Source organism: Triturus cristatus, chromosome 4_1, assembly GCF_964204655.1.
Source record: "Triturus cristatus chromosome 4_1, aTriCri1.1, whole genome shotgun sequence".
In the NCBI taxonomy this organism is placed as follows: domain Eukaryota; kingdom Metazoa; phylum Chordata; class Amphibia; order Caudata; family Salamandridae; genus Triturus; species Triturus cristatus.
Genome location: NC_140585.1, coordinates 202650297 through 202673302, shown reverse-complemented (window position 1 = coordinate 202673302; position 23006 = coordinate 202650297). Strand labels below are relative to the sequence as shown.

The 23006-nt window shown below is 44.0% G+C and overlaps 1 protein-coding gene across 3 annotated transcripts in view; it reads left to right on the top strand.

Moving 5' to 3' along the window:
* Nucleotides 1-23006, top strand: part of LOC146854038 (galactose-specific lectin nattectin-like) — a 167673-nt gene that overhangs the window by 87396 nt on the left and 57271 nt on the right. For all 3 annotated transcript variants that reach the window (XM_085650485.1, XM_085650486.1, XM_085650484.1), the window contains exon 3: nucleotides 15578-15699. In XM_085650485.1, the coding sequence (XP_085506611.1) occupies nucleotides 15578-15699 (122 nt within the window). The remainder of the gene's footprint in view (nucleotides 1-15577; nucleotides 15700-23006) is intronic.

The following is a 23006-nucleotide window of genomic DNA, read 5'->3' as shown; positions in this document are numbered from 1 at the left end:
CAGCGGAACTGTGCCCACAGGGGTGACGCTAGCCTTCACCACCTTCTATCAGCGAAAATCACCGCTAGCTGGCCGCCGGCCGGGCTTGGCTCCGCCGTTCGCTCCCTTCTAGACTACAAGTCCCAGCAACCCCGTGCTCAGCCACGTCATCTGGAGGCGACAGGAGGAGTATTTAGGCAGCCTTGGGGCCGAGGACTGTGGGACGCTCTCTGAACAGCACTGGCCGGGCTTTGCTCCGCCGAGTGCATTGCGACTTTCTGGGCATACCTGTTGTTATTTTGGTGGAATTTCCAGCGGAACTGTGCCCACAGAGGTGACGCTAGCCTTCACCACCTTCTATCAGCGAAAATCACCGCTAGCTGGCCGCTGGCCGGGCTTGGCTCCGCCGTGCGCTCCCTTCTAGACAACAAGTCCCAGCAACCCCGCGGGACTGTGCGAGCATGAAAATACTATAGCTCACTGCCCCCCTCTCGGACCCATGATGTTAGTAACACCAAGTACATGAACGTTACTAGCCCCGGAATAGTAGGATGGCTTTTCGGTAGAACTGTAAGTTTTACCAGTTGATCTCCACAGGTTAGGGTGCGCTTTAGCGTGCGCATACCGCCGTGGGGTTCCTTGTGGTCCTGATGAATGCTTAGCCGACTGGGCATGACAAGCAGAAACATGTCGACCTTATTGTAAATTGGATGACTCTGGTTAACCTAATCAACCGGCTCTTGTCCAACTCACTTGTTTTTATTGGTCTTTGGTTTGCCATGATTAAATTAGTTGTTGGTTAAAACCATTCACCTTTTAATTTCACTTCCATTTCCCATTCAAAAACCAGCCCCGCTGTAATTCATGCGTCGCAGCACACCAGAGAGGCACTCGGCCTCTCTGGTGGGAACCCAATGATGAAGCATGTCACCAACTAGGTTGGTGAGTGAGGGTTCTTTTAACAAATACTTTTGGTTTTTGCCCACGTTGTTGCTCTCCTTTTTTTGTCCTTTTTCCCTTGTCACTCTTCTGTTGTTTAAATTAAGTTACTATGTTATCCCTACTGAAATAGACAAATATCAATGTAGAATGGATCACTTGTACCTGTGTAACCAGGGTTAGGTACAATTGCCGTCTTTTCCTAAAAAAAAACCTCATTCACGTACAAAGGCTGTCAGGCGGCATTTCTTGATTCTCTGCCTCATTAAAAATGTGACAGCATCATCATTGGGCTTCTTTGATATGCTATCCTCCACCTGGAGGAAAACCACTGGTTATAGCAGTAGTGATCAGTCACAAAAGTGGGGCTGCTTAATTGAGGTAAATTAAAAGTTCCTTGCATTGCCTGAACAGTAACTTTATTCAGTTCGCAATGGAGGAAAATTTAAAACAGTGTTGTGTGTGAGTAGACAAGTTACTAGTCTTATGCACTTAATAGTCCATGTAAGTGGTCGACATGTTTCACCCCCATAAAATGCCTAAGCGGGTCGGGGGCCTTCTTCAGGACCTAGAGTGGACAGTGTTGAGGCTGAGTAGTATCACAGCCTAGTGAGTATTTTTATCTCCCTTAATAATGAGTCATGGGTCAGTAGGTACCCAGAGCTGTTGAAATAAAAGAATCAAAAGGAGAGAAAAGGTTTGTGGCGGTGCTGTACATACAACTCTCATAATAGTGTGTGCCGTCTAATACATATTTTTTAAAAACACTTATATTTAAAAAACACTTATATTTAAAAAGGTCATGAGCAAAATGCAATTAAGAAAATGTCAATTTGTTTACTCTGCAAATTTTCGTATAATGCAGTGAATGTCATGGAGCTCCCAACCCTGCATAGTGCAGTGTAGTTAGAGAAAGTGATTAAAGGGAAATTTGTGCACTCTGCATAAGTGTGCCACCTAGTTGTTAGAAAGTAACCAAGCGAGTAAACCAAGTCTCGGGTTCACATGGTAACACCTAGGGGTGATCTACAGAGGTCAGATCAGGTGTCGTCAGGGGCTCTGAGTCTCTACAACACCCTGCCAGTGGTAGATGGTATTGGTCAGTAACTATAATGGAGGATCATTGTTATTGCAAATGCAATGGGAGCTCGCCTAAAGTGTGGCCATCTTGAGGCCAGGCAAGCTCCACCCCCAGGATCATCATAACATTTGAGGGCAGACAAGACCATTGAGGAACTCCTACACTTTCTTGACAGCACTGATGAATAATATGTTAGAGAGCTTGATGAGCATTTGTAAAATCGTAATGAGCAGCCTGAAATATGTTGTTTAATACATCCTTGTGAAATATGAACATTTGCTAGATGTAATTCTGACTCATTAGAATTGGTTGGTGGTCTTTTCAGTGCCATCAGTTCACCTCCATTCTTGTCTTCCGAATTCTATTCAAAATATCCTCTTTTTGCCACATTTCTTAACAGTTTGGAAAACCTTATCTGTATCTAACTTAAACCCTAATTTACACCTTGACACCCTTGGCAAAACCCTTTCCAAACTTCTCGCAAACACATTTTTCGACCCCTAGGTACCATGTCAGTACTAGTCAATGGTTTGCCAGTGGAGCCTCTTGACCTGAGCTATTTCAGCTGGGCAATTTCTGCTCTGCGTTGCTCACATAAAATGCTTCTTAATTATAATCATAAAAGCATGCTTTTCCATCAAAGCATGTTACTGTTTCACACCCTCTCTTGTAACCACATACAGTATTTATGGTATGCCACAGTCTATACACCCTTTTGTCACACAAAACACATATGCAACCTGGTGCTCTGCCTAATGAAACCTGCCTACACTCCGCTATGTGGTGGCAACCTATACACAGTAGGCGACCTAAAATTGGAGCATATAGACTTTAGAGACTATGGGGCATATTTATAATAACTGACGCATCCCTGCATATCAGCAGGGATGCGCCAGTTATTATGCGCCACAGCTCCGACACCATGGATGCGCCGCATTTATAATGCGGCGCACCATGGGGCAAAAACGGCACAGATGCGTGACGCATCTGTGCCGTAAAAGTGGCTCATTGCTGGAGTTGCATCGCAAGCGCGACGCAGCTCCAGCAATGCTCTGGGGGTCCCTATCTTGTGAATGCTGCGTCAATCCTTACGCCTGCTTCAAGCAGGCGCAGGGTTTTGACGCAGCATGGGCCTAAAAGTGACTGAGTGAAATCTTGTAGATTTCACTCAGCCACTTTTAGGAGGCGTTCCTGCGCCAGAACGCCCCCACCTGCCCCGGAACGCCTACATGTGGCGCAGGGCTTTACAACGTGACGCATCTCCCAGATGCGTCACGTTGTAAATACCCCGCACCATGGCGCAGGATTTGCGCCGCTGCTGCGTCACAAAAGTGACGCAACGGCGGCGTAAATGAGGCGCAAGGGGCTTGTAAATCTGCCCCTATGTGGCCACTCCACATATATGTATATCAGCTACCTATTGCAGGAGCATGTAAAACAAGAAAAAAAGTATTTGATTGATCTCATTAAGACTTCAATAAATTAACCATTGCAATATTTACACAAAGCAAAACAGGAACTCAAAAGATAGGATCCTTATTACACTTCGAACAAATCTGCCAATTTAAAGAGCGGTAAACAATTAAACCATGAGGCTGGGAGGAACAAACCTGTAGTGAAGCAGTGAGCAGGCAGAAAGCTTTACATGGAGTAAATAAAGTCCTTTAGGGTGGCAATTGTCATGCCTTGTGTTTTTGCATAGAAGGCCTCTGGTGCTCTTCAGCAGACTTACAAGTATTACGTCATCTTTTGGGTGTGGCTGGGCATGGTTAATAAAGTTTGTGACACAGTGCGTTTAGTTAAAGATGGCATGCTGAGACCAAGGAAATGCAAATAAGAGCTCCATGTATGGTGTAGTCTGCTACCTGCTGCCAGGCTGGGGAGGAGGCCACAACTAGTGATGAGATACATGCCTCCAAGCAAGGATACAAGACAACTCTTTTGAGAGTTTACCATGAGCCAGCAAACTGCTTGTGCGGCCCAAAAGTGGTCGACAGTTGGCGCATGTGGAGTCAAAGCGCAACTCTAGCTTTTGTGAGGCCCTTAAAGAAGGTGAAGGCCCTACGGAGGAGCACCATCAGTAAGCCTGCCAGAAGTCTACTGGTAAGGCCGAAAGGAGAGATACTGCGCCACAGCATAACACAAAGCCAGCATCGAACAAGACAGAAACACTAAAGCCAGTGACAATCAGGTACACAGAAAAGCTAAAGGCAGTAACAGCAAGGTGCAGTTTAGCACTAAAGACAACCAGGCACAGATAAACACTAAAAGCAGCGACAACAAGGCAAAATGCATAAAGTTAAGAGCGGTGAAGAGCACTTGCAAGAATTGAAACCATTACTCACTGTGAAAAAGGAATATGGCGCCCGCCGACCTCAACTCATCAAGAAGACCAGAATGTGTGTGAGTAAGTAGATGCTTACAGAGATGCCACATGACCGAGGGACCTTGACAGACAAACGCTGTCTGTACAGCACACACTAGAACAAATCAAGGACAGTAATGGTGCCAAATATAGCTCAGCCGTGTTCCCAAATCCACCACCTCTATTCGATACTGCTGAAAAGCAGAATTTTGGTCAGATGGACGGCGTGGATTGGATCATTCGATCACTTCATAGATACTACAGAAGAAGCAGGTGACAAAAAGATCATCAAATACTTAAAGAACCTTGCAGGTGATTGAGTAAATGAAGTATCATTCCGCCAAATCAAGAAGATGTTGGAAGCCAAGTTCAATCCCATGCCGAATGTCAACTACGAAAGGTATATCTTTAGCCACGTAAGACAGCAACCTGGTGAGATGATGGATAATTTTGTTGAGAGTCTTTATACACTCATAAGGCACTGCAAGTTCAGTGAATTAAATGATGAAGAAGCCATGCGTCTTACAGTTACCAATGGTTGCCTCTCCAATTCATTCTGAAAATGCTTGTTGTGAGAAACGTTTAGTTTGGAAAAAGGGCTCATGGCTGCAAGAGCGGAGTAGCATCCCAAGCAATAGGCTGCTGATATGGAAGCTGTAACAACCCAAAATGTATCAGCATTGGGTATGAAATATAAGCACAAGGAAGAGGCCCACAGAGTGATGTCTATGAAGAAAAAGAAACTGTGTTTCAGTAGGCCCCAGATCCTCTTTCTCGACCTTTCTCCAGACATATCTGGAGTCATGTTTAGACACAGAATCTTTCACTATACTAGGTTACTTTAACTTCCATGTGGAAGATAATAATAATCCTGACACTATCAGTCTATTAGATAAATTAGCTAGCTTTGAATTAAATCAAATTGTCTGTGAGTCTACACATCTAGCAGGGCATACATTAGATGGTATCTGCACCAGTAACTCTCTTATAGAGGTTAAGAAAGTCTGCCCTTTATCCTGGTCCGACCACTCTGCGGTGCATTTTACCATCACAACAGCGACATTAAATGGTGGGCGGATGATTAGACCCTCGGCTGTCAAACATCGTGCCTGGTAGTTAGTCAGCAAAAATGATTTTATGTCAGCACTAAGTGAAAGGCCTGCAATTCCTACTGACTCTAATCAAGCTGCGACAGTGTTCCACAACTGGCTAAATAGAGCAGCAAACATTGTTGCACCAGAAATGATAATGCGATCTCAACAAAAAAAGGCCTTGTCCCCCTGGTACACTGCAGATCTCAAACTAGCTAAAATTAAGTGCAGGCAAAAAGAAGGCATCTGGAGATCTCAATATAATACTGCACAAAGGAAATGTTACTGTGCTGCCCTTGAAGAATATAAGGTCACAATCACACAGGCTAAAACTGCAAACTTTACCACCAAAATCCAAGAGGCTACAAACTCTCCAAAAGAATTGTTCCACACATTCTCTGCATTATTGAAGTGTCCGCGAGACACAACATTCACACCAGACCAAAAGTTTATAGACAAACTGGCAGGCTTTTTTCAAAGTAAGGTCCAGTCTGTATATAATGACCTCCTAAAATCAGCTGAGGATACAGCAAGAAACGTTTCAGCTCAGCCTGATGACAAGGTCGTGCACTGCGGCCTATCGCAATTTCCACTACTGGCAGAGGCTAAAGTAGCGAACCTGCTGTTAAAAATCAAATCAGGCTCTCCCCTAGACCCTTGTCCGCCGTATATACTACATCTGGCTCCAGAGGAGATTATTATTTTGCTATCCCCTATATTAAATCAAACTTTGATTTCAGGAGTCTTTCCAACGACCTGAAAAAAAGCCTGTATGTGTCCCCTCTTAAAAAAAACCCAAGCTGGATCCCCTAGACGAGAAAAACTATCGTCCCACCTCCTGCCTGCCTCTGCCAGCCAAAGTTCTTGAGAAGGCTATGAACTCAGAACTAACATCTTATTTAGAGACCAATAACATCCTTGATAGTACACAACCTGGCTTCCGATCAAAACACTCTACGGAGACAGCCTTGATCATGGCAGCAGAGGAAATACGTAAGGTGATGGATGATGGAAGAAGGGCTGTACTGGTCCTGCTTGATTTAACAGCAGTCTTTGATACCATGAATCACGCTGTATTAATACAAAGACTACAGGATGTAGATATAAATGGTATAGCTCTTGCCCTTCTCTCTTCCTTTCAATCGTCTGGGGAACAAGTTATTCTTTGGCATGGATATCGGTCTGAGGAGTTTACACTTCCCGGTGGAGTACCACAATGTTCGGCCTTATCCCCCACACTTTTTAATATTTATGTAGCCCCTATGGCCAGACTAATAAAAAGTTACGGTTTCACGCTGGTGTCATATGCTGATGACACGCAGCTTATAGTGTCTGTAACTCAGTCAATGGATACCACGGCAGCCGAATTCTGCAAATGCACTTCCGCCCTGATGACCTGGATGATTTCTAACTTTTTAAAGTTGAACACAGATAAAACTAAGGTCCTAGAGTTTGGTCTGAAAACCTCGATTTGGAACCAACTTTGGTGGCCAACTGCAGCCGGCATCTGCCCCGCTCCAGTCAACAAATCCAGGAACCTCGGTTTTATGTTTGACAAAGACCTCACCTGGGCCCCTCATATTAATCAACTTCTGCTTGTTGTGAAGATTCTCCCATTCATTCCTTTTGCCTTGAGGAAAACAGTGGTAGTAGCCACAATTCTGTCTAGAATTGACTATTGTAACGTTCTACTTTTGGGAGCAGGTGCTGCTCAATTGGCCAAGCTTCAGACAATCCAGAACGCGGCGGCTAGAGTCTTGCTCAAGCTACCCAAACATCACCCTACATCAAACAGTATAAAACAACTTCACTGGCTCCCAGTCCAACGACGTGTTGAGTTTAAGACGCTATGCTTGGTGCATAAAGCCTTGTTTGGTGGTGAGGCCGAGGATGTGCACTCCCTGTTTTCCTGTTACAAACCATCACGGTCTTTAAGGTCGGCCTCCCTTGGTTTGGTACAACTCCCTAAGATAAAGAGAGTGAGGTGTGGAGGAAAACGCTTTTCTTTCTTGGCATCCACACTTTGGAACTCATTGCCCACACACTTGAGACTTTTACCAAATAGATCTGTTTTCAGGAAGGAAATTAAAACATGGCTGTTTTCCCAACCCTGAACACGCCGGCCATTATTCTTAATCACATTACCCAGCGCCAAGACGCCTTGGCAGTAGTGCTCTCTATATATACCTTCAGTCAGTCAATCAGCTGTACTTGAAGGTAAATGTCCCTCCATCGGACTGATATGTAAATGATGTGGCAAAGAAAACCATTTCAAAATGGTTTGCAAAGAGAAAGAGAAACTGAGTGGATCATGGAGAGACGAGAAGATTGACTCAGAAGCACTCTAGGTGCTACCACAAGGCCAAATAGCAACATCAATTAAGGCAAGTGGAAACGAAACAAAGGCAATCGTCATCAAATTCATTTTACAAAGGTTTGGTAACATCATCATTGAATGACAGTGAGGAAGATGGATGTGCAATGATGGTGTCAGTCACAGACCGACCTGTGCATGTAGGATTGGCTGTTTGCAAAGAAAAGCCCAAATCTAAAAAGATTAGCCACATGAAGCAGCAAAGTTGGTTTGAACATTGTCCTAAAATTACGCTCAAGTTTAATTGTTGGCATACAACTTTTATCTTTGACAGTGGTGCATCAATAAACTTCATGCCGGCAGAAAAGTACTAAAAACTATCGCTGATACCACGTCTCGCATCATCAAGAGCAAATGTGTACACCTGGGCAGCTTCAACATCATTTCATAGTCAAGGATGCTTTATAGCGACCATGTGGCAAGATAACAACACTGCAAGCACCAATTCATGTCCTCCAAATTATGTTGTTCAGTGTGTGCTTCTTTAGTTTCCATACTGCTTCTGACTTGGGACTAAACTTTATTAACTAAACTTGAATGCCCTTTATGAAATAGAAGTAAATTCTCAACCTTCTTTCATGGACTTGGGAAACTTAATACACTATAGGTGCAGCTTCACATTAATGGATATATTCACCCTGTTGCACAAAGACATGGTTGAATTGCTTTTCACTTGCAGTAAACCACTGAGAAAAACTGGTAAGAGTGTTAAAGCATGACATCATCGAGTGAACTACTGATCCAACACTGTGGGTTTTGTTGATTGTGGAGGTGCTAAAAAAGGAGAGTAGCAGTTCAGTGCTCATTTGTGTTGAAATGCGACAGACCAACAAAGCATTCGAAAGAGAAAGACATCCAGGTGCACACATTGCGGACATTATCTCACAATTGAATGGCGCGAAAGCTTTCTTTCACCTTGATTTGCACAAAGATTTCCATCAACTCAAAAGAAAACTGTAGGTATATTATTACTTTTTCAACTCATGTTGGTTTGTTCAAATATAAAACAATCAGTTTTGGTGTGTTGTCACCTGGGAAATCTTTCAAGATGTAATTTGTTGAATAATTCAGCCTTTCACACATGGTTGTAACTATAGTGATGATATATTAATGTTTGAATCTACAGAAAAAAACATGATAAAGCACTCACACAAGTATGCAATCTGCGTGAGTTACATAAAAACAGATTTGAATTAATTGAGCATATTTTATCTGAAAGACAAAGACTTCTGACCCCGAAAAGGTATAAGCATTATCATCTAATTACCCTCCAGAAGGCATGATATGACCATGTTACGATCCTTCTTAGGCATAGCCAGCTAGCGCTTCAGGTATATTGGGGATTTTACCACTGTGATTGCCCCTTAGTTTTGTCTCATCCTAGGCATGCCTTGGGTGACCTTACATGATCCTGATGGTCTTTGGGCGGCCCGCACAGTTACGATGAATTCTGGCTACTGTAGTAAATATTGCACCAAGCTTGTGACCCATCCAGGAAGAAACGAGGGCTCACAGGCAAACTATTTGGCAACCGCATGTGCACCAGACCTGTATTGCTGTTCGACCACCTTGCCCGACGTATACAGCGAATACAAACCTCTCTTCGCCAAACTAAAGGCGACACAGTTACCACCCCACCGAGTATACGACTGCCGCATCGAGCTGATGCCAGGCGCTGAAATTCCATGCAGCAAAGTGTATGCATTGACCAAATCAGAAAAACACTACCTGAAGGCATACCTCGAAGAGAACTTAGCATCTGGGTTCATCAAACATTCTTCATCACCGGTCTAGTCCCCACTTTTCTTTATTCCGAAGAAAGATTGTGATGAACAACGAATCTGCACGACTATAGATCGATAAACCGTGTGACCATAAAGAATCGCTATCCGTTACCAATAATTCCTGTGCTCTTGGACCAACTAAAAGGGGCTTGTTATTTCACAAAACTCGACCTCAGAGGCGCCTATCATTTAGTACGAATAAAAAACTGTGACGAGTGAAAGACTGCATTTCGGATGAAGTTCGATCTCTTCGAATACAGGGTGATGCGCTTTGGGCTCTGCAACACGCCAGCGGCCTTCCAATACTTTATGGACGAGGTACTACACGGATTCCTGGAGACGTTCTGTGTCATCTATATAGATGATATTCTCATCTATTCATCTACTCTCCAGGAACATGAGACTCACGTAAAGGCAGAGCTGGATAGACTCCAACAGCACTCGTTGTATGCCAAGCTAGAGAAATGCTTGTTCCATGTTCAAGAAGTAGCCTTTTTGGGTTACGTCATCAATGCTAAGGGTTTCAAGATGGACACAGGCAAGGTCGATGCAATCACTCCATGGAAAACCCCACATAACATAAAATCAGTACAAAGCTTTCTGGGCTTTGCCAATTATTACCGGTGGTTCATAAAAGACTTTTCGAAGATTATACATCCTATCTCCAGTTTGCTAAGAAAGAACGTCCATTTCATTTGGGGAGAAGAGGCTGAACAGTCTTTTCGAGTATTAAAACACGGTTCACTCAAGCTCCTATCCTGCGACATCCTGACCCGCACCCCCCTTTCGTTATTGAAACGGATGCCTCTCAATACGCCCTAGGAGGGGTTTTGTCTCAACGACATCCCGAAACAGGACAGATACATGCTGTGGTCTATTTCTCAAAGAAACTCAAACCCAGCGAAGTAAACTATACGATATCCGACAAAGAGTTATTGGCCATAAAAAGGGCTTGCGAGGAATGGAGGCACTAACTTCTGGGAGCACTTTCCATAGTGGAGATCTATATAGACCATCGAAACTTGCTGTTCTTAATAACCGCCAAAGCCCTTACACCACATCAGCTGCGATGGACCCTCTTCTTTTCCAATTACGATTTTATCATCAGATAACGGCCAGGACAAAAAAACGGGAAAGCGGATGCCCTTTCCCGCATAGAAGAACCAGAGCATGAAGCGCTGACGGAGAACCCAGAACCACCTTTGATACTTACCGAAAAAGTCTTCCGGGACCAATCCGTTGCATTACTCACCTCACAAGACTTTCTGGAGGATGTCCGAGTGTCCTTGGCCAATATTGACGTTCAGACCTGGCTTCAGGAAGATCCAGAACATCGAACAGAAATCAAAGACTTACTGTACCGTTATCATGCATTATACGTACCTAACGCCGTATTGCAACAACAAGTTCTAATTTGGGCCCATGATTCGCTATTGGGAGGACACATGGGAATATACAAAACTATTGCTTGTATTGAACGTTCATTTTGGTGGCCCTCTTTGAGGAAGGATACCAAAGAATATCTTAAAAATTGTTCTGTGTGTAAAGCCTGTCATACCAAACCCACAGGTCTACTACGAACATTACATACACCTCCTCGACCCTGGCATACCGTGTCAATGTATTTCATTGTGGAAATGCCCCCCTGTTACGGATACACCATCATTCTGGTGATAGTTGACCACCTGACTAAGATGGGACACTTCATTCGTTTGGAACACTTACCAGCATCTTCAGAACTAGCCTAAGTGTTTCTTCAACACGTGGTCAGAGGACTCGGAATACCCAGTGTTCTTATCACAGACAGAGGATCACAGTTCACTTCCCGTTTTTGGAGGGCATTATGTAAAACCATGGATATCGAGGCCAGGCTCTCCACCAGCTACCATCCGCAAACAGATGGAAAGACGGAACGCCTAAACCAGTCATTAGAGCAATACCTTCGTTGTTTTACCATGCAAAACATCATGAACTGGTTCACACTGTTATGTATGGCGGAGTTTACCTATAACAACACTGAACATTCCACGCTTGGGTGTTCTCCTTTTTTTGTCTCTACGGCCACCATCCTAACATGCTCCCATTCAAATGGCCTATCGAATCCAGACTTCCGAGCATTCAAGAACATCATGCCCATCTCAGGGCGGTGTTACTCGATGCCAAACAACATCTTGCGACAGCACACGCAGCGCAGAAACGCTTCGCTGACAGGAAAAGAACTACAGAACCCGTCTATCAGGTGGAGGATAAGGTTTGGCTATCCACAAAGAACTTACATCTCAAAGGTATCAACAAGTTAAAACCCAGATATGTAGGCCCTTAAAGCATCGAGGAGGTCATTAACCCTGTAGCAATGAGATTATCCTTACCCCGTTCATGGCACATTCACCCTGTCTTTCATGTGTCCTTACGCCAGCCATGCCCTACCAGTATGAGATTACCAGAACGACCTCTCTCTTTGGAGATCGATGGGCAGGAAGAGTATGAAGTAAAGGATATTCTTGATTCCTGACTAGTAAGGGGGCGGATTCAATATCTGGAAAGGTTTCGGGGTTGAGGACAGAACCTGGGAACCAGTACAGAACCTCCAATGCCCAGAATTGGTAGAACGCTTCCATGCAACTCATCCAGGAAAACCTGGACGATCGCCGAGTCAGCGATCCTTGAGAGGGGGTACTGTAGCGATTACTTTATGGGAGACATTAAGGCAGGCTAACACACACCAAAATACCCTTCCTCGTATGCTAAGACACCGGTATAAATGGAGTGGGAGTCCGCTGCACTACCTTTCCCAGCAGGCAGTGGGACATCATAGAAACAAACGTCATTAGTAGCATGGCCCCTACTTAAGCACCTCCTCTTCCTGGGAACAGGGCTTGACAATCGTGGATCTGAGCTCCGTTGTAGGCGGATGGTATTCCCCGCTGGATTATTTGCCTGTGTTTCGTCCGCATCTCTCCTGACTCCCGAAGACTCTGCACAGCACGAACTTGGCGAGGTGCTGTACTTAATCCCGTCTTTCTGGCCAGGCGTTTAATTGCAACGAGCAGTCAAGTAACACTCAGGGAGGAGCGCCGGAGCGCTTCCCTCCCAGCCCACAACTTTGTTTGCCTTCCGCATTGTGAGATGTGTTTGTAACAGCAGGGAGGAGCGCCGGAGCGCTTCACTCCCAGCCCGCGACTTTGTTTTGCCTTCCGCTGCGTGTGCTGTGTTCTTAACAGCAGAGAGGAGGGCCGGAGCGCTTCCCTTCCACACCGCGATATTGTTTTCTGCTGTATCCGCATTTCGGTGTAATTCTTTAAAAGCAAATAAGGTTGAGAGCCTTCCCGCGGTCAATGAATCGAAACAGAGTGCTCTGTATTTACGCTCCATGGCCAGCTGAAATTGCATTTCTACAATAGCGCATTGCTGTGGCTAATTTTCCTGTTGGCACTTGCTGTGGAATTAACAGTGATAGAACTCTCTTCAAACTTGTATGTTTTTGGTTTTGCTCCTATTTTATTCTTTTTTGCATTGAAACTCGTGAGAACTGGATGGTATCCTTGTTGTGGTGGACTTAGAGGAGGATGACAGTATCCACATCCAATTACAAATTAAGGTTGCAGCAGGGCTCCTAGTGAGTGTGTGCATGATTTACATATTGAATGAACTTGTATGTGTTTATTCTGAGGTGCTTCTCACTCCTGTTTGTTTTCTCTTCACTCTGTAGTACTACAACCAGTTTGTTGTTTTATCCCTTCCCCTTTTTCCCCGGGGTGCTTCCTTCAGCAGCAATGTGTCCGTAACTCTGTTGGGGTTGCGTTCAGGGGAATTGGAAGACCTTCCAGCTAACCATCATTCCCGCTGGCCGCTTCGACCAGGTTAGTGGCGTTGAATTGTTTTCTTGTGCTACTGACAACCTGACACACATGATGGTGTCATACTAAGAGGAGCAAGAATAGTTATTCCTGAAATCCTGAGGTAGCAAGATATTGAACTGGCACACAAATGACGTTGCTGCCACTAAAAGAGCCCACAGGGTTTGAATGTGGTACCCAGAACATGATGAACGAGATGAATGGGAACTTAAAGCTTGTCTTCTGTGGAACTGTCTGTCTCCTGAACCAAAACAACTCAGCTTCCACTGCATATGTCTGATCTCCCTAAGTAGACCTGGGAGAGGATTGTGGTTGACTACTTTGGACCCCTCAGTAATGGACATCATCTCATGGTAGCTGCTGATGAGTACTCACATTTCCTCGAGTGGAAGGCTTATTATCAACAACACATGACAAATTCATTGAGAGGTTGAATAACATTTTTGCACCATGGGGTGTTCTTCCATTCTGAAATATGACAATGGTTCACCCTTCAATAGCAGAGAGTTCAAAGACTTTCTTGATCATATGAACATCAAACATCAGCAAGGTGCGCCTCTCTGGCTACAGACAAATGGCATTGTTCAATGATTTATAAGTACTTTGAAAAGGGTGGTTCAACATGCTGCACTGGAAGAAATTGACCTCAAGTCATTTTTACGCCCAGCTCTACGTGCCTACTGTTCCACTCCTCTTTCCACAACCTGAGAAAGTCCTGCCACCTTGCTCTTTGTGATGGCTCTTGGAAAGTAGATGCCAGAATGGACCACCAGTCAGTCAATAGTCCCTGACGAGATTTGTGTCACTGGCACTTCCCACAAATGCAAAATGAAGGCTTAGACTGATAATGCCAAGGCGCTTGAATCATGGTCTTTGAGGAAAGGAGACCGAAGTTTTTGTCGAGCGAAAACAGACACTAAAGACTGACGCTCAGTTTGATGCCGAACTGCTAAGAATTGTGGTGAGCAAAGGACATATGTTTGGTATTTGCCTCAATGTTCATCGGCTCCAGACCTCATAAGCGAGGGAAGTCCAAATGAGTACCCAAGTCAAACATCTTACTCTTCTCCAGAGATGCCAGATGAAGGTGTCCCTCCTTTAACTCATGTAACTAGATGGGTACGAGCACCTCAACGACTCATTGAGGAGTTATCATGTGTATGTGTGTATATGTTTTTGTACTATTTATTTACCAAAGGAGGAGATGTAGAGGTCCTAAGCAAGCTCTTTACAAGCATTACATAATCTGTTGGGTGTGGCTGGGTGTGGATAATAAAATTTGTGAGGCAGTGTGTTCATTTAAGGGTTACATGCTGAAAAATAAAGACTTGTAAGCCCTAGCTCCATGTGTGGCGTGGTCTGTTACCTGCCCCTGGGCTGGGGAGGTCACTCTGAAAATATCTGCCAAACTGTCTACTCTCACCAATGCGAAAGGCTGTCATTCAACTTTAAGTGCCCCCCAACAAGATCACGATTTATATCCGTAGTTTTCACCAAATATGTTGAAGTCTGAAATTAATATTAAAAAACAAGCCCAAGAGATTCTAATGTATCCTATTATTCAACAGCTGCTGAGGAGCCATGTCCAAGTGTGGACCTGCTCAAAATAAAGACATTAGCATGTGTTTTTATAGATTACAAAACATGTTGCACATATTGCACAAATGATACACAGCCAATGGGTGTCAGTTGGGGCTTTTCCAACAATGTGGATTGTGTGATGACACGTATGCACCACTGTAACATTGCATCACTATACTCATGTATTAATATAGTACTAGACAGTACCATAAAGATGTTTTGGGTTTTGGATCATTGACATCTGTATGTCTCTTTCACCCTTGTTTAAACTCGCCCCCCCCCCCCCCATTGCCTGCGCATCACTCTCTCTCCCACCCATTTCCCAGATACGATCCTTCTTTCCTTGTTTATTTCACTGAGAAGGTAAATTCTTATGGAAATGTTGCTTCTTTGTGTATGTATGAATACCCAATGGCGTTATACATTTCAAATTGTGAAAATTGCCCTCATTTGCATAATAATAACTCCATCTTTCTGCCAATTATTTACATTTCTTCTTTTCTTCCTACACATTATTCTCTGCCAGTTATTGCAGGTGCCCAGGAAACTTGTTTGTGTGCTCAAGGTAACTGTGAAGCCGGCTGGGTTCAGTATAAAAATGCGTGTTACAGGGGATTTAATTCAAGGCTTTCTTGGCATTCAGCAGAGGTAAGTCTTTTTTTCATAGATGAAGAAGCCCATAATAAATTCAGGACATCCACAGAAACATAACAACTGGATATTACATTTAAAACCTTTAGAGATAGGATAAACCATAGGGAACCTCCCATCTCCCCCAGACCCTTGAAGCAAATATGAATTGAATACCATGCTTCTGCTGCAGATTACATAGACAATTTTTAATAGCTTTCTAACCCTAAACCTCATTAAATTTAGTCATCATATGTTGCATGAAACACAAAGCATTTTGTCCAGTTTTTTTGTTTGTTTGATTTGTGATTTAGAATTTAACAATATAATTGCATGGTAATTTCAATCTGCAGAATCACCTCTAAGGCCACTTGTCTCCGATGATGGACTTCCCCTGTTTGTTATCAACCTGCTATTTTGAGTGATTCACATAAAACATTTGCACCCTTATAACAGTAGGATGGAGCCCTATCCCTATCATTCTTTTTGAGCAGGGATAACTTGGGCGGTATTGGGGTAAGGAGGAGCAAAAGCAGGGGTAGCAGTTCATGTCCTGATTAACCCTAATTGACTCCTATGATTGCATCGCTGCCACATTGCATCTCCACATATATAGCAACTAATGCGAATTAATCCATCAACCCTGATGTAAACACAAAAGTCTGGAGTCTGTGATCTGATACTTGGGGGGTCAAAAAATTGATGAGGCTTCACTGAAGCATCTACATTTGAGAATGGGGTTAACATTAAAGCATTGAAGAATTCATTCATGTAAACAAAATTAAATCAAGAGCTACAATGTTGCTCTTGAAGATATGCTGGGAAAACATTAAAGTTTCAGTATACACAGTATGGTTTCTGGAAGCCTTTTTACACATTGAGGTGGAAGCGTGGTGAGCCAGTGTAAGTTCAATCGTTGATGTTTCAGAAATATCTATACAGTATTAAACCATGTCCTCTACCACTTTCAGCTTGTGCTCTGGCTTACAGAAAATGACACTTATACAGTAGATTTAAGTTAAAGTACAATTTGATACCAGTGAATTTACAATAATAATAGCTGGAAAACTCACTATGAAGCTATGGTGAACAAGTCAAACCTTAAGTCCACCACGGCTCGCACCAGTGCCGATTGAGTGGAGAGAGTTGGCCACTACACTCACTTGCGAAGCAGAGCATGCTCGGCAGCCATTTTGAAGCGGTCAGCGCTCTAGTCATTGCAACCACATCATGGGGAGGAGTATTTAAGCTCCCCGGATTCGCAAGGGATGCACGCAACGGACGCGTGCAGCGGGCGCGGTCAGCGGGCGCGCCTAAGCGAAGTCCGTCTGCGCCCCTCCGTGCCCGGTAAGCGCTCAGCTCCAGCCGTGCTGCCAGTTTTGGGTCAGGAATGGCAACCTCGTACTCTTATACCAGAGGTGAGCTCCTTCATGCACTTCACCGGAGTCAGAAATGTTCAGGACCGCAACAGGGAGGCTTCCAGGGCACCGGGGATCAGACTTGTCTGAATTGTAAATTGAAACTAACTGATATAAAAGTCAAGTGTCTCTCTGACGTGGCTGCTATGGATAGTCAGAACAGCCCTCAGGTAAGAATAAGGAGGGATCTCAATAACATAAGACAAAAAAAAATCTCAAGGACTATTATGTGCATTGTTAAATGCACGGTCACTGATTAAACACAAGCACAAATTTGACCTTTTTGTTAATTTCAATGACCTAGATCTGATTTTTGTCACAGAAACCTGGGCGGATGATTCCTCAGGCCGAGACCTGGTGATAGCAATCCCACCTGGATTTTCAATAGCTAGGAAAGACCATGTTGGCAGAAAGGGAGGGGAGGCTGGCGATAATTTATAAGGATTAATTAAAAGCATCTTTTAAATTGATTCCCACAGATTCACATGTAGAGGTGCTCTCTTTTAAGATAGCAGCCAGTCATGTCCTCTCGTTCAATGGGCTACTAGTTTACAGGCCCCCAGTGCCCAGAAATAATGTTCTGCAAACCACGGGCGATCTCTTGGAATATAAAGTAAACTCTCAAAACTTCACCATTTTAGGTGATTTCAATGTTCATTTTGACATGATGACTGACAAAGACTCACAGGCCTTGATGGGCCTAGTGACAAGCGCAGGTCTAGAACAGGTGGTAATAGGTAATAGGTAATAGGACATAATCATACTGCGGGCCATCTCCTGGACGCTGTTTTTTCTGATTGTCCTCTGCTTAAATTCAACAGCAACCTGCAACTGCTGTGGTCAGACCATTCAACAGTAATGCTAACCTTTGATATACCGCCTGTAACATGCTCTAAACATGGGCAAGCAAGCAGCATTAAAAGCTATTCGTGGCAGCGGTTCCATTAAAAACGCCTTCACTGATCAACTAAACCAAAGCAAATCATGTCTTTCTACAGATTCAGAAATGGCATCTTTACAAAATCATAACTGGATTTCAACAGCAGCTCATATAACAAACCCACAGAGAACTGGTAAAGCTAGCAGGACTGCACCCACGGAACCGTGGTTTTCCAAAGAACTAAGATCATTAAGAAGACTTTGTTGCAGCCGAGAAAGATGCTGGCGCAAATGTTGTGATCTTAAGGAAAAAGAAAAATACAAGACTAGCACAATATAAGGAATTGATTAAAAACACTAAAATCAAATATTACTCAGAAAAAATAGACGCGGCACAGAACAATTCTAAGGAGCTGTTTGCTACAGTTTTGAAACTTAGCCATTTACAGGAGACCAGTCAAACCACAGCAGATCAAGCGTTCTGTGACAATTTGGCCTCATACTTTTGTGATAAAGTCTCTGCTATTTATAATACATTCATGACCCACTCGGTAACTGCTCAGGCCCCACGAACTTTGACATGTCCATCTTGCCCATGATCGCATCGCATCCGGTCTTTTAAACTTTACATTAATGTCTTATGAACTAACCGCCAAGATTCTGGTAGCAACTAAGTCAGGATCCACACTGGACCCTTGTCCTCCAAAAATTAGCCATATGTTAGTCGAGACACTCGCCTGCCCTCTCACGGAGGTCCTAAATACCGCCATTGAAACTGCAACTTTTCCCTTGCTATGGAAAAAGACATCCACTCTACCTTTATTAAAAAAATCCAATCTAGACAAAACTGATGTAGGAAACTATCTCCCGCCTACCCCTACCGGCTAAGATCCTGGAAAAACATAAGAATCAGGAACTAGGTGCCTTTATTGAGAATAATCAAGTCCTAGATCCTACTCAGTTTAGACGACAACCTAGTAATGAACTTGCCTTGCTTACCGCCACCGAGGAAATCAGAATGGCAGTTACAAAGGAGGATCGGCAGCTTTGATACTGCTAGATCTGTCAGCTGCCTTTGACACAATAGACCACGGCATTTTAATTGGTCGACTTTGTGAGGCAGGAGTTGGTGGCTCGGCCCTCGCACTCCTTAAGTCATTCCTGCATGGCAGAGAACAATTTGTTGAAATAGGAGGTTTTAAATCAAAATGCTTTAGGCTCCCATATGGGGTGCCCCAGGGCTCATCCTTGTGCCCTACCCATTTCAACATTTATGTTGCTCCCCTGGCCCGTATGATCAAAATTCATGGTTTTGAATTGGTATCATATGCAGATGACACACAGATTATTATATCAGTCTCAAGCAAAAAGCAGGACACTGCATTAAAATTCAAGGATTGCAAGATAAATTCAAATAAAACAGAGGTTTTACTTTTTGGAAAGGACACAACATTCTGGTCTGCAGACTGCTGGCCATCAGAATTGGGAGCTGTCCCCGCCCCAGCAGCCAAAGCTAAAAATCTTAGAGTTATTATGGACCCCACCCTTTCCTTCTCCCTGCACATAAACATGCTTACTTCATCTATCTATTTCACCTAGGGCTTCTGGTAGGAGTAAACAAATTGATTCTAGCTAAGCTACAGGTACTCCAGAACTGCTATTCGGATTAGCCAAACATACATCAGCAAAACATGCCCTTAACACTCTACACTGGCTACCTATGGAAAAGCGCATTATGTTTATGGCCTTGTGCATTGCCTTTAAGGCATTACAAAACTCAGGTCCTAGCTACCTGAGAAAGTGCTTTAAATGGCATATCCCCCAACGAACACTTCGGTCGACCTCACTGAAGTTAATTGCCGAGCCCACGTTCCGTCTTCAGAGATGGGGTGGAAAAAGCTTCTTTAGCATTACTACAAGGTGGTGGAATAAGCTACCATTTGATTTGAGAAATGCCTCTGATCTGCTATTCTTCAGGGAGAGTCTAAAGACATGGCTCTTTACTCTGTAACCCAGCATAAGGTCTGGGAATGTGACAGTCAATGTTCTCCATGTCTTGATTCTTCAAGCGCCTTGACGCCTCCGGGTAGATGTGCGCTATATAAATACTTAAATAAATAAATAAAATAAATAGGTAGGTGACTCATGTAAGACCGAACAAAAAATGTGCTCAACATCTCTTTCCTCATGTTATTGCACCATTTGCTTTCAGTGAGTTCTATATGACAGAATCAAAACTGTATGTAGTAGCACAATATAAGGAAGTGAAATTACAATAAAAGCCAGCCCTGCTATGTTTTTATGGTGTCACCACATCAGTAATACCAGTCACTCATAAGGTAACATTACAGGACCATTAAAATCACTGGGAGCAGTATCGGAATGCAGTAGTTATAATAGTAAACTTTGCTTTTTCAAAGTTTTAAATTAAGTATTACAATTTGTTGGAAATGAGGTGTCTGGATGGCAGAGCATGCACCCTGTCCAAGCAGGAGCCACAATACAATCTAAATTATCCTCTGTTCACCCTCTGGTAGCTTAGACAAAGCAATTAGTCTTATCTTAACAGTAAAACAGTGAAACAGTGAAAAAATGACAAAACAAGCCAATACCTCTTAGAAACATAAAGTAAGACTTTATCAATAATACAAGACAAAAACAAAGAAAATACACTATGTAGAAGTTGAGATATGAATTTTTAAGGAATATATGTCAAAGTAACGCTTAGAAGCAAATTGCTCTTAAAGGGTTAAAGGATTAAGTCAAAAGTTCAGGTTGACCATGAGGGAGCAAAGGCCGGATGCAGGCCCCCACTTAGGCCCGCTGAACAAAAGTACCTTGATAATAGGTATGCATGGACAGAGAAGGGGTGCTTCTGCATTCCCTGATGCAGCATGGGCGATGCAACAAGGCCTGTGAGCAAAGCATCGGTCATGGATTGTGGCGAGACTGAGTGCGATGCGACCTGATTCAGGTCAATAAATCACCCATCACCCTCTCGCGGGCATAGGCTGGGTCATCCCACGGACTATACCACCAGTCATTAAGGATCTGCAAGTGGTAGGCATCATAATATGATTAAACATCTGCAGTGAATGAACCAGGTGAGGCATTAGAGCCATCCATCAAATAACCAGGGCCTTAGCTAGAAGTTTGACCTCAATGTTAAGAAGAGAGATTGGGAAATATGAAGAATAAGCCACCGGTGGACGCCCCGGCTTGGGGAACACATCAATTCCAGCATGTCTCCAATCTGGGGGAAGTCCTGTCTCTGCAATTGCTGCATGAAATGCCCCCAGTAGGTATTCCCCCAATCGCGGTATATAGGCTTTGACGAATTCCCTGGGAAAACCATTAGGTTTAGGGGCCATGCCGGGCTGCAACTCCAACAGAGACACGGTTAATTTCTATTCTGTAAGCAGGTCATACAGCTGCATGGTGGTGGACACAGACAAGGATTTAGGGGGCAAGGCTTCAATAAAGTCTGCGATTTGGGCCATGGTCAAAACCTTTCTCTGGGCATATAGTCTTTGTAATACTCAGCGACCCTCCGAGCCACTTCTCTGGGGCCCGACTACAGTCCACTCTTCCTGTCATGAATAACTGGCACTGTGGCGACTGTGCTGGACACCTGATATAGCTTGTGGAGCATTTTGTTGGATTTATAACCCCATTGGTATATGTGGCTCTGAGACGCCTATCAGAGGGGTTTGGCCTCATCTAGGAGCAACTGTTAGTATTTTTGTTGGGTAAGACATACTTGTTGTCATGCCATTCCACCATCCTCACCATCACCACTTTGCTCAAGGTCCAACATCTGTATCTCGAATTGAGACAGCTCCTGAGACCTGCCCCTATGCTCGCCGACGCAAAATATCCGTAGCGCGGGTGTTATGGCCTCCCACAGTACTATTATAGAGGAGAGAGTCTCAGTGTTAAGGGATAAGTATTCCGGTATGGCACCATATAAAATTGTAAGAATGTAAGAATGGATTCTCAAGTGCAAAGTCAAGAGCCGCCATCTAAAGGGAGGGTGCTGCGGATCCACATGAAGCCATATTGCCTCTGGGGAGTGATCAGACAGCCCTCTACACAGAATGTCAGTACCAGATATGATCTATGAGGTACATGGCCACCAGCCGGCAGATTAGGGGGGGGGGCTAGGATCATAGAATAATATGTGTAGGCAGTATCAGCGGGATGATATGCTCTCCAAGCATCCACCCACCCCAGCACGGCCAAAGGAGACCTCAGTCTAGACACTTGTGCACCTACAAAACCTCTCTCCGTGAGCCATCTATCAACCGCGGGGGACATGGCATCATTTCAGTCACCTCCAATTACAGTCAGACCATCTGGGGATTCTCCCCACAGGCAAAAGATGTGGTTCATAAAGGTTTACTCCAGTGGTGGGGGGTATAGACACTGCAAATGACCAGGCATTCCCTATATACTGTACCTGCTATGAATACATATATGCCCTCAGTATCCACCCATGCTCTGTTGGATCTAAAGGGGACCCTTCGGTGGATAAGCACAGTTGCACCCGGTGATCCCCTCACAAACCTAGAATGAAATGTTTGTGTACCCAAATATAGCCAAACATGGGACCTTGGACCCCAGGAGGTGCATGTGCTGTAGAAGGAGAATGTGAGTTTATAACCTTTAGCCTGTTTAAGCACTGCTCCATGCTTGACCTTATCTAGGACTCCACTGACATTCGATGTTAATACACGGAGTTGCTCTACGGGGTTGGTGGGGTCTGTATCAGCTATCCTGATCTGAGTTAGAAATAGCAGAGACAGCTGCGTAAAGAATTATGGTCAAGCGGGCTCCAGGCCTGTGCATTTCAACCGCTAACAAAAAATTAGAACAAACCCTCCTTTCTCTCCCTTATACCTCACAAATGCTGAATTTTCAGGCATGGAAAATGTCTATGTCTGACACCATTGAAGGCAGTGAACAGGGCCCATCCAATGGATCCCCATATCCCATTAACAACAAAGAGTCTTCAAACCCTGTTTTGGT